General features: G+C 48.9%; 1 protein-coding gene across 2 annotated transcripts in view; it reads left to right on the plus strand.

The window, feature by feature from the left end:
• LOC144115159 (uncharacterized) overlaps positions 1 to 16,747 on the plus strand; it is a 34,529-nt gene extending 17,782 nt beyond the window's left edge. The window contains exons 3-7 of one of the 2 annotated variants that reach the window (XM_077649338.1): positions 466 to 662; positions 9,708 to 9,939; positions 11,885 to 11,999; positions 13,427 to 13,564; positions 16,487 to 16,747. In XM_077649338.1, coding sequence (XP_077505464.1) covers positions 9,717 to 9,939; positions 11,885 to 11,999; positions 13,427 to 13,564; positions 16,487 to 16,556 — 546 coding nt within the window. In that variant the 5' untranslated portion in view covers positions 466 to 662; positions 9,708 to 9,716 and the 3' untranslated portion in view covers positions 16,557 to 16,747. Of the gene's footprint in view, positions 1 to 465; positions 663 to 3,878; positions 4,084 to 9,707; positions 9,940 to 11,884; positions 12,000 to 13,426; positions 13,565 to 16,486 lie in introns of those variants that run through there. The other variant, XM_077649337.1, reaches the window with a different exon arrangement.
• Positions 16,748 to 16,965: the final 218 nt, after the last annotated feature.

Consider the following 16,965-nt stretch of genomic DNA (forward strand, 5'->3'; position numbering starts at 1 on the left):
TTTTTCTGACTGACTGATGTAATGCCTTTTCGGCCAGCAGTTTTCTGAAGAGTATTTTATTTATTTACACCAGTACCTGCAGCATCACAAGGGCATTATTAAAGGGGGGAGGGGGGGACAATTGGAGGAAAATGAACATATGTGACAAAATCTAATACAGCTAAGCACAGATGGTAAAAGCAAGAAAGCAACAAAATACGTAGCATCAGTAAGTTATCTCGACGGCAAACGGTCTTCAGTGTACCGCGGTGCAAAATTACGACACAGAAATGGAAACGGTACACTATCGCATGAAGCGCAATGCCAGCCAAACGATATGGAGTAAACGGGATATTAATCTATGGCTTACTGCGTGACAATAAAGACAAGCTCTGAACACGTTTTACATTCATCAATACTCATATCTTCGATACTAAATTTTTTTTTTAAATTTGCCATTGACATTTTTTATTGCTTGTGTTTCAGCGGTGATTTTATACCCCAGCACGTGACGAAAAAAAGACGACGCGCGCGTGACAGCGCGCGACTGCGCTCTCGGAACGGCAGACATCTTGACGTAGCGAGTGGATGAGGTCGTGGCCAGCGGCTGCTCTTGGACGGACGTTCGTGTTCTGCGCGATACGAAGGAACGGCTTTCAACCAGCTTGCTTGACAGCCTAGAGGTGAGCAGTGCTCGTCTATTTTATCGCATTCACCGTCAAAACTACCGCACAATGTATGTGGCCTTGACCACATTGTGCGTCCCTGGAGGACGCGGTGGTATTTTCTGTAATTGGCTATGCCTAGGTCTGATTCTGAAAAACTCTGTCCTGATGACTCATCGTCCCGCAGGAGCTACCGAATGAGCGTCATGTACTGTACGCCTGGTTATGGCCAATCCCCCTTGTGGGTATGTGCCATTGTGTGAGGTCAACAATACTGTAGTGCGTTGTGGGCAGAAATTGATCGCTCACGTGGAGGCACTCTGTCATCGACGGCTTCGCAACCATTCCTAGGATTTCGAGTTCGGTCGTTGAACGCGAGTGTTTCTACGTTGCTTTTCAATTAAAATGTTGCGGCCATGGCCAACACTGAAGCTGCAACTCCGTACTGTGGATCTAGACGCCATAGGCACTTAGGCCCGTTCCTCGTGCTGCGATTAGAACGAAAAAATTCAGGGGTGCACTTTGTTGACCTAAATTGCGGTGAGGCAGAAGCCTTTAGCGCGGTGTTGCTGGTTGTGTCGCTGATGTGTGGTGAAGATGTTTAAAGACTAACTACAAAGAGCATTTAGGCGGCATATCGTTCCATATCTGCGTTCAAGAGGCGTCTGGATTGGGATGCGATAGCGCGTTGCAGCACTGCCAAGGAGTCCACGGACCACCACCGCCCGTTCGGCGCGACGCCTTGCCCGTTGGACAATTTAAGGAAAAGAAATGACGCCTGTCTCACATCTAGGTGGACACCCTATCCGCGCTATAAGGGAAGGAAAAGGCTTTCGTTAGTTGCTGGACCCCGCCGCGGTTGCTCAGTGGTTAGAGCGCTCGGCTACTGATCCGGAGTTCCCAGGATCGAACCCGACCGCGAAGGCCGCGTTTCGATAGAGGCGAAACGCAAAAGGCGCCCGTGTGCTGTGCGATGTCAGTGCACGTTGAAGATCTGCAGGTGGTCGAAATTATTCCGGAGCCCTCGACTACGGCACCTCTTTCTTCCTTCTTTCACTCCCTCCTTTATCCCGAATTTCCTTATGGCGCGGTTCAGGGTTCCGCCTATATGTGAGACACACAATTGCGCCATTTCCTTTCCACAAAAACCAATTTTCAATTTCAGTTGCTGGATGTGACGGACACATCCATGGCCGCGATTATGAGCCATTAAAGGCTTAATTTCGCCTTTAAATGGTCGGCGTAGTCGGTGACGCCACAGCGCGATTTTCGGTCTCTGCTTTCACATGCAACGCGCGCCCAGCGAATTTGGTCGGAGGGACAATTTTGGCATATGCAAGCCATGAATAAACGCGACGGAAGCTTTACACGAATTATGTTACTGATATTATTACCTGCGTATTTTTGCAAGGCATTAATATTTCGTATGTTTTGATTAGAAAAATGAGCTGCAGTTTAACTACTGCTGAACCTTGTAAGAGAGCGAAAGGTGTGGTGTATCGGGCAAGTAGACGCGGCTTGGCGTCTGTGCGTGCCGCACACCGGATAGGCAGCGTGCCCAGCCTGGTGGCAATTAAATTAATGGCTGATCGCGAGAGGTTGGTCTCCCAATTAATACTGCGGCCTATTGCTGCAGTGCCTCGTGTCTGCCACAACGTTGTCAGCGCTAATACATGTAGGCCACATGTCTCTCACACCATCGCCACGTGCCTCAAAGCGCGATTGAGGCGTCCACTGACCCAGGGATCCAGTTATATGCACCCTTCCTTTCCTCGAAATCATCGGAGTCCGACGCAAACAAACATGAACGCCGACGGCCTATAAGCGGTATTCGGTATTCACATGGGGACATCGGCATGGATGGATGTGGGAAGGAGTTTAGCGACGTCACCGATCCGCCCAAGTCCACCCCTGCTCTTGGATTCACGATTCAGTGGGCGCCTTAGCGTTTTTCCTCCATAAAAACGCAGCCGCCGCGGTTGGGTTCGAACCCGTAATTCCCGGGTTCGAACCCGACCGCGGCGGCTGCGTTTTTATGGAGGAAAAACGCTAAGGCACCCGTGAGCTGTGCGATTTCAGTGCACGTTAAAGTTCCCCAGGTGGTCGAAATTATTCCGGAGCCCTCCACTACGGCACCTATTTCTTCCTTTCTTCTTTCACTCCCTCCCTTATCCCTTCCCATACGGCGCGGTTCAGGTGTCCAACGACATATGAGACAGATACTGCGCCATTTCCTTTCCCCAAAAACCAATTATTAATTATTCTTATTCAGTGGGGCAGCAGGGATCGAGACGCCGACATTGACGAGCGAAGCGCTGCCGGGCTGCGGAGACAGAGGGGCAGGGGTCGAAAAGGAAGTAAGGGGCCAAAACAATGCTCCCTTGTGGGGTTGTGGCGAAAAAAAGATGCGCGATAGGAGGGGATATAAGAGAAAAGAAACGAGAGGGGGAACAGCCAAAAAAATTGTGGATTAGCCCAGATAATCCCGGATATACAATGCGAAAGTGAGATTGAGGTATCCACTGGCCCACAGAGCCGGTTGTGCGCCGTACGTTCCTTTGGTGAAAATGAACGGTCTTTGCAAGGTTGTCAACGCCAATGAACTCTATGAACGCTGTCGGCTCACTTGTTTTGTTTGGTTTTTGAGGAAAGCAAATGGCACAGTAACCGTCTCGCATATCTCGGTGGAATCCCGAACCCCGCCGTAAAGGAAGGGATAAAGGATCGAGGGAGGAAAAAAAGGAGACAACTGAAAATTGAAATTTGGATTTTAAGGAAAGGCGCGGCGCAGCACAACGGCGGAACACCTGTGGCTCGGTGGTACTAGTGGCGCCTGCGCAGTAGTGATAGGCAGCGAGAGAGGAACAGGCGACGGGGTCGGCGGCGGCCACCTGCGCCGTGCGTGACGTCACTCCTGCTCCGACATAGCCGGCTGGCGCGAAGCGCGGAGTTGACTGGCGTAGTGAAGCTTTTCACTTCAAAAAGACGGCAGCGGGCTGCACCCCACGCATCACCGAAGGCCACATCTCCCGGGGAGAAGGACTGAACGTGCCGGCCGAACGAACGGTCCCTTCCTCGATCGGCGGCGGCCGCCGGAGCAAAACCGGAAGCTGCGTCGCCACGAGCACTCTCGAAGGCTAGACGTGTGAATACGCTCGGTTTCGGCGGCGCCTGCTGAGTGACGTCATAGCTGTCACGTGGTTTGGTCTTCAAACTCGCGCACGGCGAAGAAGCTGCGCAGGGTTGGTGGTGGTGAAAGCCTTAATAGACAGAGGGGAGTTTAGGACACGCAGGTGCTTGGGCCCGTGCACGGCCCCACTGCACTGAAACGTTCATGTCCCGGAGGGTCATGACGCTGCATGGTAGCCCGGCCTGTTTCGGTGGCTTGCTTAGCCGCGTGTCCTCGGAGCGCAGTAGGGTTTCCCAAGTCTCCAAAGTGGTAAGTGCTCCAGGCCCCGCGGGGGAGGATCCGCCGAGCAGAGGAAAAGGATATGATCGAGAGTGGCTTTGGGGTGGTGGCAGAGAGTACAGGAGGAGTTTGTGTGGACTTGGTGATAGCGCGAGCGTATATATACAAGGGGAGGGTATCGCGCATGTTTGGAGCCGCCTCCAGAGTGTCTGGTGATAATTTTCGAGGGAGGGATGGGGCGGGGGTAGAGCCGACACCCGGCTATGCAGGCCTGCATCTGTTCACTTAATGAATACATATGCGCTCCCGTGAGAACCCTAGATCGTAGGCCGCTGGTGCCCGGATGAGGAACCCCGGGCTAAGCGTTGGCAGCCTCGTTTCCAGGATTCCCGGAGTGGGCAGGCACCCATATGAGCTCCATGTGGCGGGGTGGGTGTGCGGCAAGCGACTTCAGTATGCGAAATGCAGGGGCGCTGACTCTCCCATGAGCAAAATTTAGTATGGCAGTCTTAGAGTCCGATAGCTATATACCGGGCCTCCGTGCGCGTGATGGCTAGGGCAATGGTGCCACCTCTTCATCCTCCTCTGAAGTGGCAGTGGGGATATGTGAAGAATGGCAATCGGTTGTAGGTAGGGGTTCGTGATGGCCACAAACACGTCCACACCCGTGCATGAGGCATCCACCCGCATGGCATCCGGTTCCGTGCCATTGTGTTTGTGGAGTGCACGTGCGCGAGCTCTGCGGCGGGGTTCGTGGTTGGTGGAGTGCATATTTTTGGGGAGAGGTTTAATAAATATAGCTCCCGGTGAATGTGGTGGCGGACCTGGAGCTGTATGGGATCCGTGGCTGGTGTCTTGATACTAAGGGTGTGTAGGATGTGTCGGCCGGTGGTGGTTCTCTTGAGGCGTATGTATTGTATCTGTCGGTGGGCCTCGATAAGCTCAGCTATCGTGTTATGTAGGCCTAGCTGGAGGAGTTTTTTGGATGAGGTATTTATAGGTATGGGCAGTGCTGCCTTACATGCTGTTCGGATCATGGCATCCGGGTTGGAGATTTTTCTGCCCTGGAGTTTCAGGTAGGGGAGCATGAAGTGATAGCGGCTGAGGACGGAGGGGAGTATAGTAAAGCTTTTGCTTAAATAAATAGTTTTGCTTCCATCGTGGCAACAGCTCCCACGTGACGCCATGTCGCAAAGCCGGCTGCAGCTAGACCGATGTCCCTCCCCAGTCTCAGACCGACAGAAAGCGCAGCACCACAGGTGAAAATCGCATGCTCGTGAAATGGGCCTCATTTAGTCGCCAAGGCACACCGTAAGGACCTGCCTTTATGGTGTGCCTCAGCCTTCACTTGGATGAAGGCCTTCACGGTGATGCTTTCATTGTAAAGGTCTTTCACGTAAAAGCCTTATGCTAAAGGCGTTTAGGGTAGATGCACTCCAAGTAAAGACCTCAGGTAGACATTCTTTAGGCCGAAAGACTTTATGTTAAAGGCCTTTTATGTCAAATGGCTTTTGCACGTGAGGACCTTAACCCATAACTATATACTGCATGATATTGTCACAAATGGGTTTCAGAATGAAAAAGTTAGGCACAGGCCGCAAGGAATCAAGCAATGTTCCAGCTCCAAAGAGCACGCGCGTCTCACTTCTTTGTCCTCAAGGCACCGCCCTGGGACACCTGCCGGCATTATTCCCCCTCCGTATCCAAAAAAAAGGAAGCAAAAACGTGGGCGCACTTGGGGCGACGTACCGGTGTCCATACCCTCACTTTGTCATCGGGATGGTACTCGACGAAGCGATGTTGTTGGTTGTAGCGTTCTGCATCCTGCTGCCGGTGGATGTGCATACGAGCCAGTTGGCGGGCTTCCTCTGTGTGCCCGGTAAATTCCTCGGCGTCTGGCGTGAGCGCCTGGTCGTGAGGGGGGCATGGAAGCATGGCATCGAGCATTGTTTGGAGATCACGCCCATAGACGAGGCGAAACGGCGTAAATCGAGTCGTTTTCTGAATCGCCGTGTTGTAGGCAAACGTCACATATGGGAGGATCTCGTCCCAAGTCTTCTGCTGCACATCGACGTACATTGCGAGCATGTCTGCTAAGGTTTTGTTGAGGTGCTCCGTGAGCCCGTTGGACTGCGGGTGGTATGCAGTAGTCTTGCGGTGGTTCGTGTGACTCAGCTGGAACACCTCGTGCATGAGCAGTGCTGTAAACGCAGTGCCCCTATCGGTGATGACGGAGGACAGAGCGCCATTTCGTAAAGCAATGTGGTGTATGAAGAAGCGCGCGATTTCAGAGGATGTACTGCGCGGCACCGCCTTGGTTTCCGCATACGCATCAAATGATCAGTCGCAACTATAATCCACTTATTGCCAGAAGACGACACAGGGAATGGGCCCAGAGGATCAATGCCGACTTGGTCAAAAGGTGTGCGAGGTGGCGCAATTGGTTGGAGCTGCGGGCTTGAGCGGTGGTGACATACGACGCTGGCACTCACGGCAACCTCTGACCTAGCGGTGGATGGTCTTTGCAAGTTTAGGCCAATAATAGCCCTGATGCACTTGAGCGAGCGTGCGTGCAAATCCCAAATGGCCAGAGGTGGGATCATCATGACACGCCGAAAGGATGTCGCGGAGGTCTGATGGCAGGACTAGGAGGTAGGGACGGTCACCGTTGCTGGAGTTTTTCTTGAACAGTACGCCATTGCGAATGCAAAAAGAGGACGAGTGGCGGGAAAAGTGTAGAGGTACGTTAGAAGCATGGCCCTCCAGGTGATCCATGACAGACCGCAGGTCAGCGTCAGCACGCTGCTTTGCCACTAAGTCCGAACTGCTGATCACGCCTAGGAAATGATTGTCATCCTCTGCGCTGTCATCAGCTTGCTCGACGGCTGCGCATGAGAGCGTGTTGGCGTCTTCGTGTTTACGTCCGGACTTATAGGCAATATTGTGTAATCAAATTCTTGAAGGCGAAGGCTCCAGCGTGCTAGGCGTCCTGATGGGTCCCGGAGATTGGTAAGCCAGCACAAGGAATGGTGGTCGGTGACCACTTTAAAATGACGACCATAGATATAAGGTCGAAGTTTCATCGTGGCCCAGATGACAGCGAGGCACTCCTTTTCCGAGGTGGAGTAGTTGATTTCAGTGCACGAGAGTGTGCGACTCGCATACGCGATCACACATTCCACGCCTTCTTGATGTTGAACGAGGACGGCACCAAGCCCGATGTTGCTAGCGTTGGTGTGTATCTTGGTAGCAGCCTCCTCATCGAAGTGAGCCAGCACAGGGGTAGTGTGCAGCTGTTGGTGCAGCTCTGTGAAAGTAGCCTGTTTCTCGGCAGTCCAGACGAACGGTGTATCGTCACGTGTTAAACGGGTGAGAGGTTCAGCGATCTTGGAGAAGTCGGCGATAAAACGACGGTAGTAGGCGCACAAACCCAAGAAGCGCTTGAGCGTTTTTTTTTTTTTTGTAGTAGGACGGGGAAACTTGGTTATGGCGGCAGTTTTCTCGGGATCGGTCGTATGCCATCGGCGCACACAACATGGCCGAGATACTTGAGCTCTTTGTAGCCAAAGTGGCATTTCTCGGGTTTAAGTGTCAAGTTGGCCATCCGCAGGGCATCCAACACGGCCCGCAGGCATTCAAGGTGCTGGTCGAAGGTTTCTGAGAACACCACCACGTCATCTAGGTAAACTAAACATGTTTGCCATTTGAGGCCGCTGGATTCAGGGCAGGGCGTTGTAGTGGGTCAGCGTAGGTCGGGTGGTAGTAGTCTGTCTGGTTGGGCGGTGGAAATTCCGGTGGATTTGGGGCAGGGCGTCGCAGAGCTTCAGCGTATGTCAGGCGGCAGTAGTCTGTCTGGGTAGGCTGTGGTTCGGCGTGTAGCGACGGAGGCCTGGTAGCTTGCTGCACCTCTTCGCGGATAACGCTCATTAGGGAGCTGGCCGCTGTTTCAACGTATCACAAATCTTCTCTAGCTCTTCACGGACAACAGCGCGGATCATGTCGCGGAGAAAGTCGGTATTGCTGTTGAAAACCGGGAGGGACTCTGTAACAGAAGCAGCAAGGGCTGGCCGGTCGTACGCGGTGGAACGCTGCCGGAGGACCTGCTCCATTGTGACTGCACGAGGCCAGCAAAAAGCTGTTCTTTAATACCGTGCATTAGGTGGCGCAGCTTTTTGGCTTCCGCCATGGCTGGGTCAGCCCATCGGAAGAGCCGCATCTTGTCTTCGACGTACATTGTAACCGTTTCGTTGGGTATTTGCATACGGGACTGCAAGGCTCGTTCTGCTCGCTCCCGACGATCAGCGCTGACATACGCGACGAGCAGTTGACGACGGAACTCAGGCCATGATAAAAGAGTGTCCTCACGGTTTTTGTACCACGTACGAGCACCGTCCTCCAAGCTGAAGACAATGTTTCTCAGCTTGGCGGCGTCATCCCATTGGTTAAATGCGGCGACACGTTCAAACTGAAGTAGCCAATCTTCCACACCCTCCAGTTGAGTCCCGTGAAAGGACTTTGGTAGCCGTGGGTTCTGGAGGGTGTAGTACGCGGTGCTTTGCATGACTCTTTGAGGGGTAGACGCCGAGGGGAAGTCGAATGGCCTGAGTACACGAGGCAGTCGGCCAGGCGGCGAGGTTGTCTCCAATAGCCCATGCTCAGGGGGCAGTCCAAGATTTCGGCTGCTGACCCAGTGCTCTGGCGTGTCGACAGGGAGAGGTCTGGGGTCCTCGGTGTTCGGAGGGGTGTGCGACATATTCCAGAGCGATTTTACCCAGCACCTCCACCACAAAATGTCACAAATGGGTTGCAGAATCAAAAAGCTAGGCACAGGCCGCAAGGAATCAAGCAATGTTCCAGCTCCAAAGAGCACGCGCGTCTCACTTCTTTGTCCTCAAGGCGCCGCTCGGGGACACCTGGCGGCATTATTCTACACGGAGTCATGCTAAACTGTCTGCTATTTTTAAGGCGTAAGCCTTTCTTGGCTCATGAGTGGCGTGGATAGAAGTCCGCACGAACTGTCAATCATAAGTTGTACAGTAATTAAAATAAAATGTAAAAGTTGATAAGCAACATTTGCTAAGAAACATATATGTAATCATAGTGGTGACCATAAATAGATTGTAAAAAATAGTGATAGCGATAATGACAAGTACTGATAGTGAGAGTGTTGGAAATATTGATGGTAATGATAGTGTTAATAGCTGTGGAGAGTGATAGTTCTAGAAATAATGATAGTGGTAGAGATAGTGATAATGATAGCTACTGATAGTGCTAGGGATAGTGATAGTGAAGATGACAGTGATGATGGTAGTGATAGTCAGTGATACCAATAATGATGATAGTGGTGACCATAGTAATGAAGGTGATTGCAATAGAAAAAGTAAAATGGAGGGAGAAAAGTAAAAAATGAAATAAATAATAAGAAAAAAATAAAAACAATGAAAAAGGAAGGGAGTAGTAAAGGAAAGAAAGGCTTTCACATTTCTGCTATTAAGCAGACATAAGTGCAATCTTGTATTTTTTTACAGCAGCACTGTGTGCTACTACAGAATTTTTAGTGGGCAATACGTGATGTTATGCATGCACAACACGGCTTCTAATTCTAAAATTACTTATTTACTACGTAACATTTCCTACGGTATACCTGAATGCAGCACTCCAAGATGGCTACCTGCAAGCGGCATAAAGAACGCCTACACGAGAGTATCTCAATGCCGCAACTTGGCTTAGCCCCAAGGCTGGCGCTGGTGCTGTTCCTCATCGGCAAGAAGCCGCGACTTCAGGAAGCCGTCATACTGGCGCCCCGAGCAGACCCGTTGGTCGTGGTGCCCAAGTATCGACTCAACCTGTCCGGCTTATTCACCCCCAACTGGAGCGACGCGCCAGGTGAGTGTCTACAAATGGCACCTGTTTGGAATAAACTTCGGGGCATTAAATATGTGTAATAATTTTTCAAAACATATCCTCATTTTAACTTAATATTTTTCTTTTATTATCACCAAAGGAGTATTTTTGAGCGTTTCTAACTAATACGCCACAGCTACTGAGTTGCCATATAGTGTGCTGGGCCTTGAAGGTATATGCAAAAGCGTTATTCGATTCAATGCCTGGAGTGCACAAATATTCACTCATTTCTACAATGTGCTCTCAGCACAATTCTCAAGCAACATTACGTAGAAAAATAATAAAGTAATTGTTTTAGAGCAAGCCCAGTAACCTCTTTAGGTTACTGCTATAAACATCCGTGGTTTCTCTGACTGATTTCAAATATCACATGCACTGCAAGATGAGATTGAAGGAAATAAACACGAGTAGCTACCCTTGGAAGTGACGCATGTTGAACACAGACCTCTGGAGTCATATGTCGAAACAAAATAAAATATTTTAAGGCGCTTTAACAGGCTGACTTGTGTTTGTCGAATGTGCCTTGGAGATGAAAAGTGGCTGGCATCGCTAATTTCACTGCCTTCACGATCGCTCAGTTGGGCAATGCGCCAACTTTAGTGGCACATTTTTAGAGCAAGAAGGGAGTTTATTTTGTTCACAGTTTGGAGACATGTCACTGTAAGTATAGGCAGTATAAAAGGACACATACAGGAGCCAATTTAGACAGGAAAAGAGTTTCACGGGCTGCACTGATGTAGGTGCAACTGATGATTCTGCTTTTGCACAACTTTCATGAAATGCCACTGTGCATCTTGTAATGATGCCTTTGCAGTATTAAAGGAGGCCTAAACGTAGTGGTACAGATGCACAGAACTTGTGATTGTGTTTAAATCATCTTACTCACTAGCACTTTCAACCCCGGGAACTATTTCGTGAGGTAAACCAACTTTGCAAACACAGGAGAGAACAGTTGGTATGTGAGCAGTGAGCTGATGCCTGCCTTCTATTGCTGAAAGACAGAAAGAGAAAAAGTAGGGAATTCATCCAGCCATGTGTGGCTGTTACAATTAACTTTATAGGGTTCATGTTTAGTTTACCTAGTATACTCTTCCTCACAGCGGGTTGGCACTGATGTGGAGGCTGCATGCCATTCTCACGTCTTAGAGTCTCTGCTCCAGGAGTGTAGTGCCGGAGAAGAAATCTCGTGTTTCCCATGCTTTTAGCTGCTCTATCGTTTGCACAAACGCTGTGGTCTTAGTCCCACATGTCGGGAAGGCTGGTTGGTATTCACAAATTTATTGCAGGCCTTTGTGGCTCTTGTGAAGATGATGACCCAGACAAAGCAGATAACTCGTGAAAACGAAGAAGATGGCCCTGCGCGTCAGCCGTATTGCTATCGCCATGTGTGTCTGTGCCCGACCTGGTTGCCCTCGGATTGTTTTCGCCGCTGCTCCCTTCCTCCCAGGTCTTTTAAATAAACCCCCGCCTTACAGCTCTATTTAGTTGACTTTAACAATATTGTGGACTCGAGGTGGTTTTCTAGTGAATAGCATGTTGCTTAGCTGAAGACACCAGATGCTTAAATTCCTTGGATAATATATAGCTTCATACGGAAAACACAGGACAGTGAAAAAAAGCTCTGGGAGAATAAATTTTCACACGTATTGCTGACACCTTTTCTTGAGAGTCCAAGTTAACTGCAAAACATGTATTAATTGTCCTTACGAAATATCCACTATGTTTGCAGAATCGTTTCCAATGAGAGTTTGTTTTATATATCCTCTACCGGTTATTGCTCGGAGCAGGTTAATTTGTGTTTGTACTGTAATTATTTGATTTAGTTGTTGGAATCATTTGTGAGCTTTTTGTCTCCTAACATGTTGACTGCAGTCATCTTTGCGTTTCCTAAAATTTATATGCTTGGCACGCAACGTGGCTTTGCTAGACCAGGGACAAGGCAGCCATGGCTGCTGGTGTGCGTATCGTCCTTTGGCGGCCACCCAAGCTCCCTGGAGCCGCAGGAGTGCGACCCTGGAGCCACATCGCATGGCCATCAATTGGTGAGTCCGAAGTCCTGCTGGGTGCAACACCGCTTCCGGAGGCTAATGCTTAAGAGGGGCTCGGGGCTGCAGCCTTTCAAGCATGATGCCACTAAAATGCTAGAGCAGCTCGGCGCCGTCGTGGGACTCGCATGCAGGCCCAGTGTGGCAGTGAGCGACGTCGCATTGAGCATTCAGGTTGTGGCGGTATCATATATTAGATCAGAATAAAGCACACTAGCATACGCTAGTGTACACATATTTGTCTTAGCGTGCACTGAGCATCCAAGAAGCATGCAAAACATTCAGGACCTGTTATACAGTAAGAAGTCTGTCAAAATTCATTATTTCGTGGCAAATGAAAATTCAAACATAATGCTGCAAATCTCCCTGTGTTTTTAATGCGAAAGCAGTTCTTGTCTCATGGGTGGCGGTCACAGGAGCTGTCAGCAGAGTGTGTCATCAGAGCATGTCCTCAAGAAAATTACCATTAGAAAAAAGAAATGCTCCAGCATTTCGGGTTCTAACCCTGGACTTAAGTGTGCCAGGCGGGCACGCAATTCATATGCCATGAAGGGTCTTCTGTTCTAGTGTGTTAGAGGGGCAAGAAGTCAACACGTTTTGGTGTGTGCAACAGTAAAGTGTGTTCCCAATATGTTCTGATGTCAGACAACGATGACTTGCAAGAAAAGTTGCCGACATCATCCAAGGGTCACTCTATAGCTGTCATATGACAACGATGACTTGCAAAAATGTTCCTGAGGTTCAAGTGACTTTGCATTTCTCTAACATAGCAGACTGCAGTGCTCTCCAACTTTTTTACATTCTCCTCATCCTTGTTCTCCTCAGTACTAGAGATAATAAATTCTTGCGTACAAATGAAGATCTTAAGGGCGAAAGCGGATGTTAATGTTCACTGCCATCTGGCTGCATTTCTCGTCATCAGAAGGCGTTAAGGATAATTTTATACAAAAACCAAATGGCAAAACAAGCCTGAAGGGTGCTGAAAAAAGGGAAGAAAGCATACTTATTAGTACGGTATTAACAGCACTTGTTGCATTGGCGAACAAACGACTGTGACGACTTGTAATGCAGAGAGGGGGACTCTGAATTTGTTATTTTCCTTTTGATTGTGCTGCTTTATTTTCATAAGGGAAATAACACGAAGGTAGCATGTCATCATAAGCAACGCATAAAGTGACCAAGATATGAAAGGGAAAAAAGGAATCAGAGGAATGGGCTGACAAGGCTTTTTGAAACCCCTTTAAGCCTTGTTGTTCTTAGGCATATAACAGATTACAAGTGCATAGTTACTCCTAATTTTGTTTTGATTCTTACGCTAATTGCATTATATACTTTTACTCTCCTTTGACTTTCAGTTTGCTTCATAGTGCACCGTGAAGAAAGAAAAGATGCAAGATAATGCAAGTGAATTTGATTTACTGCAGGAAAAAAAGAATGGCCTGCGAGTGTAGTCTGTGGGCGCACTCCTGCAGCTCGAAGCGTGCATCTGCGGTGCATTCGAGCCACGCTTCACGTCTGCCTGCCTGCAGTGGGAAGGGGCCTACAACTTCTGACGAAAACTGGTAACGTTTAAGTCATTAATGGCTCTTCCTGAGGTGTTATATGGAATGTGCTTTTTGTGCACTTATCCATCTTCAATGCCAGTATCGTTGTGGCATTACAGAAAAAAGTGAAAATAGCCGCACTCAGAACTAGGAAAGTTCCCATTTGAGGCAGTGTGGAAAGTGCGACAAGAGGAGGTTGTGGAATATTTTTGCAGAATATTGATAAAGGCACAAATTTATGTCCCCTAGCCTATGCTATTTACTGCATCAAGCTTACTTATTGAAAAAAAAAAAAGAAAATGAAACAGTGACACAGGAAATAATGTCGCAGGATTGTTTAAAAATAATCTAAGTGAACAAATGGAAACGTAGCATTCAGCTGCATTACCTACTTGCTACTTTTAGAAGTGTTTTCTTTTTGTGTTCTTGTCTGACGCTTCTAATATAATTGTTTTTTTTTAATGCTGGAGGTCTTCTGTGATTCTATTGGGTGCTTTTAGGGTGTGCAGTCTTCTTGTTGCATCTGGTGACAAGTTTTCTGTTCTGTACAGTTGGCTGGCAGTTTGAATAAGAAAAAAAGATTACTTGATGATCAGACAAATGAGGCAACAATTCTGCGAAAGCATTTATTTACCCTAGATTATTACTTTGATGTTTTCATTTTATTGAATGGTTTTGCTCTAAGCCGAGAATTTTTCTGACGGGTGAATAAGGGTGGAGGTGAGTGGGTAGCGGTGGGTGGTTGAGTGGAAGGTGCAGGTGGGGTTGAGAGGTGGGTGAAGGTTGGCTGCTGGGGGGGGCAGTCCCCTAGATAAGGGGAGGTGGCTGTTGAATGGGGCTTCTGGAGGGCAACTGATTTACTCACTGCTTCTATGAATTCAATTTTCCTATTGCATATTTGTTCACCTGCTGCCTAGGCTTCCACTGGGCTGAGGCCTTGTGGAAGGGGGAGGTAGGAGGGCTGGTGGTGTACAGTGCATCTGGAAAGTAGAGTTCCCTGGTGAATGAGGCCTCTGAAGGGTGGCGGTGGGCGGGGATGGGGAGGATGACCAATGGTGGTGGTGCATACATGGGCTGCACCCTATCTACTGGGATGAGGTGGGGCAGGGTGCTGGTGGGTGTGCTGCCGCCCCCTAGGGTTCTGCCAACCAGATCGGCGTTTTGGTGATGGACAGTAGCACTGCTTCTGCAGTAAAAAGAAAGCTTTATGTCTTCTGTGCGCATTCGATTTGTTGTATTTGGTAATCTTGTAACGGTTACATCATTAATGTCTCATTTGGTCTTTGACAACAAATACGAATCGGTTTATGGGTTTTAACGCCCCAAAGCGGCTCGGGCTATGAGGAACACCATTTTGAAGGGCTCTGAAAATTTCGGCCACCTTGGGAAGAACCCCAGGTGGTCGTCCCTCATAGCCCTCAGAGCCTTAGCGTTCCTCATGGCCCGAGTTACTTTGGGACATTAAATGCCATAAATCGATTAGTATCTTTTGCTAATTTTATTCTGGTGCTGCTTCCTATGGTCAGTATACATATTTATGTAGGCCCAGCATAACTGTTGGCACAGAACACAGGACAAGAACGACTTGGACGCAGACACCACTGCGCTTGTGTCCGCGTTTACTTTGCGTCATGTCTCAGCATTTGCACTGAACCCATTATAGATACATGCAACTATTTATAGATATGTGCCACTGTTGTTAAAAGAAACCTGGAGGGGACACTTAACCTCCACCTTAAGGGTATCATGTGATAGTGTTAATCAGGTAATGCCTGTATTTGTGGAATTTGTCATCCTCAACTTTACGTTCATTGATCTCTGGGAGCCCTCATGCAACCCCTGGCGCAGTAGTGCAGCAGTTAAGCTATGCGCAACTGCCCAGCGATGCAAGTGCTGCTACGAGTGGGGCTCGAGATCCAGCTTGCTCTTCCCGAGCATTGTCTTGCGACCAATTAATAATTGAACTGCCATCTGCCACGCTGGGCAATTTTCTCACAATCCGGTGGGGACGCTGTGATGACACCACTAGGTCACTTGACCTAGGTGGCTCATTTAGGCTGCTTCTCCGAGGAATTTTCACTTACTACGCCACCGCCGCCGCCAGATTTTTTGCAGAATGAAAGCTTAATGTTATTGCTTTAATATACAGCCAAAAGGGTCTCTTTTTAAGCCATGCAGTGTGGCTCTTGTTTAACTTCTTGAAGATCTGTGCTCCGGACCACTTATATCAAGACCTGCGGTCACCTTGGAAAGATTCGGAACGCCCATGAGGCAAAACAAGCTGCGGGCATGGACCAGAAACAAGCCAAGTAGTCTGTATATTTTGTACAAATTGTGTAGCAAGTAGCTCAGCCTCAACCTCAGTCATGGTTCTAATACTGTGGGGAGGTTTTGTGTGGCATTGGGTTTTGTGAGGTTTTTCAAAGGAAGGTTGTGCTCCAACCGATATGTTTTTCATACTGTGGTTCACGACACCTTGTAACCCTTCGCCCTGAACCTCGCCACGACATTCAGGCAAGAGGTATAAAAATCTTGCTGGCTGCCTCTCTATTCAGTGGCTTCTTCAGCTCAAGTTAGTACAGCTGAGCTGGTCATCTTGCATCTCTTGTGCAAGAAACAGCACGAAAAATAATTACAGAAATGGGATGTTCTGGATATGTAGGACCCGCCTCGGTGATGGCCTTGTAGTATCGCCAGTAGCATGCAGAACCTAGCGGTGTTACTGAGTAAGCCAGCGCGGCCTGGCCCGGATCGAACGCTTGGCCTAGATTCCCAGATGTTCCACTGGTGCTGCTGTGTGCTGGTAAGCGTGTGGAAGGTAAACCGAGTGCTGCTTCGCACATTACAATTTATCGGACCAAAGCAAGTGTTGTGTGGAGACCCCATGACAAATCTTGTTTGTGAATTTGTGTTGCTATGTGTTGGACCCTTGCCGCGCAGGGGCCTCCCACGCTGGACGCGGCTGTTGCGTGGCTTCCGTACAGGGACCAGAGGGGAGCCGCCATCGTAGCCGCAAACTTCAGCCCGCAGCAGCGATGGTTTTCCGAGACTTAGGAGCCATGTCGCGCAATTTTCGACCCGGAATCGCTTAATGGCGATGGCGTATTGTGCTGCCATGCACGTTACTATTGCACGTCTTGGCATATTTTGTACTTCTTTGTAGTTTGTTTAGCGTAACATTGATTGCGTGCTAAAAAATTGTGTTCTGTGTGTGATTATTACTTAGCCGTGCACTAAAGCCTGTGGTGTGCAGGCACGATGCAAAATAGTTTTTGTGCAGTTGGCCAAAACCTTAATGAACAGCATTGAATCCCAAGAGGACACACGTGCTGCATCCACTGGTGAAATAAGAGCTGATTGACTGGTGAGGCAATGCAGAAATTTTTTTTCCCGCTAATCGACATATCTGGAACTTTTGT

This window comes from Amblyomma americanum, chromosome 1 (assembly GCF_052857255.1).
Source record: "Amblyomma americanum isolate KBUSLIRL-KWMA chromosome 1, ASM5285725v1, whole genome shotgun sequence".
Taxonomy (NCBI): Eukaryota; Metazoa; Arthropoda; class Arachnida; order Ixodida; family Ixodidae; genus Amblyomma; species Amblyomma americanum.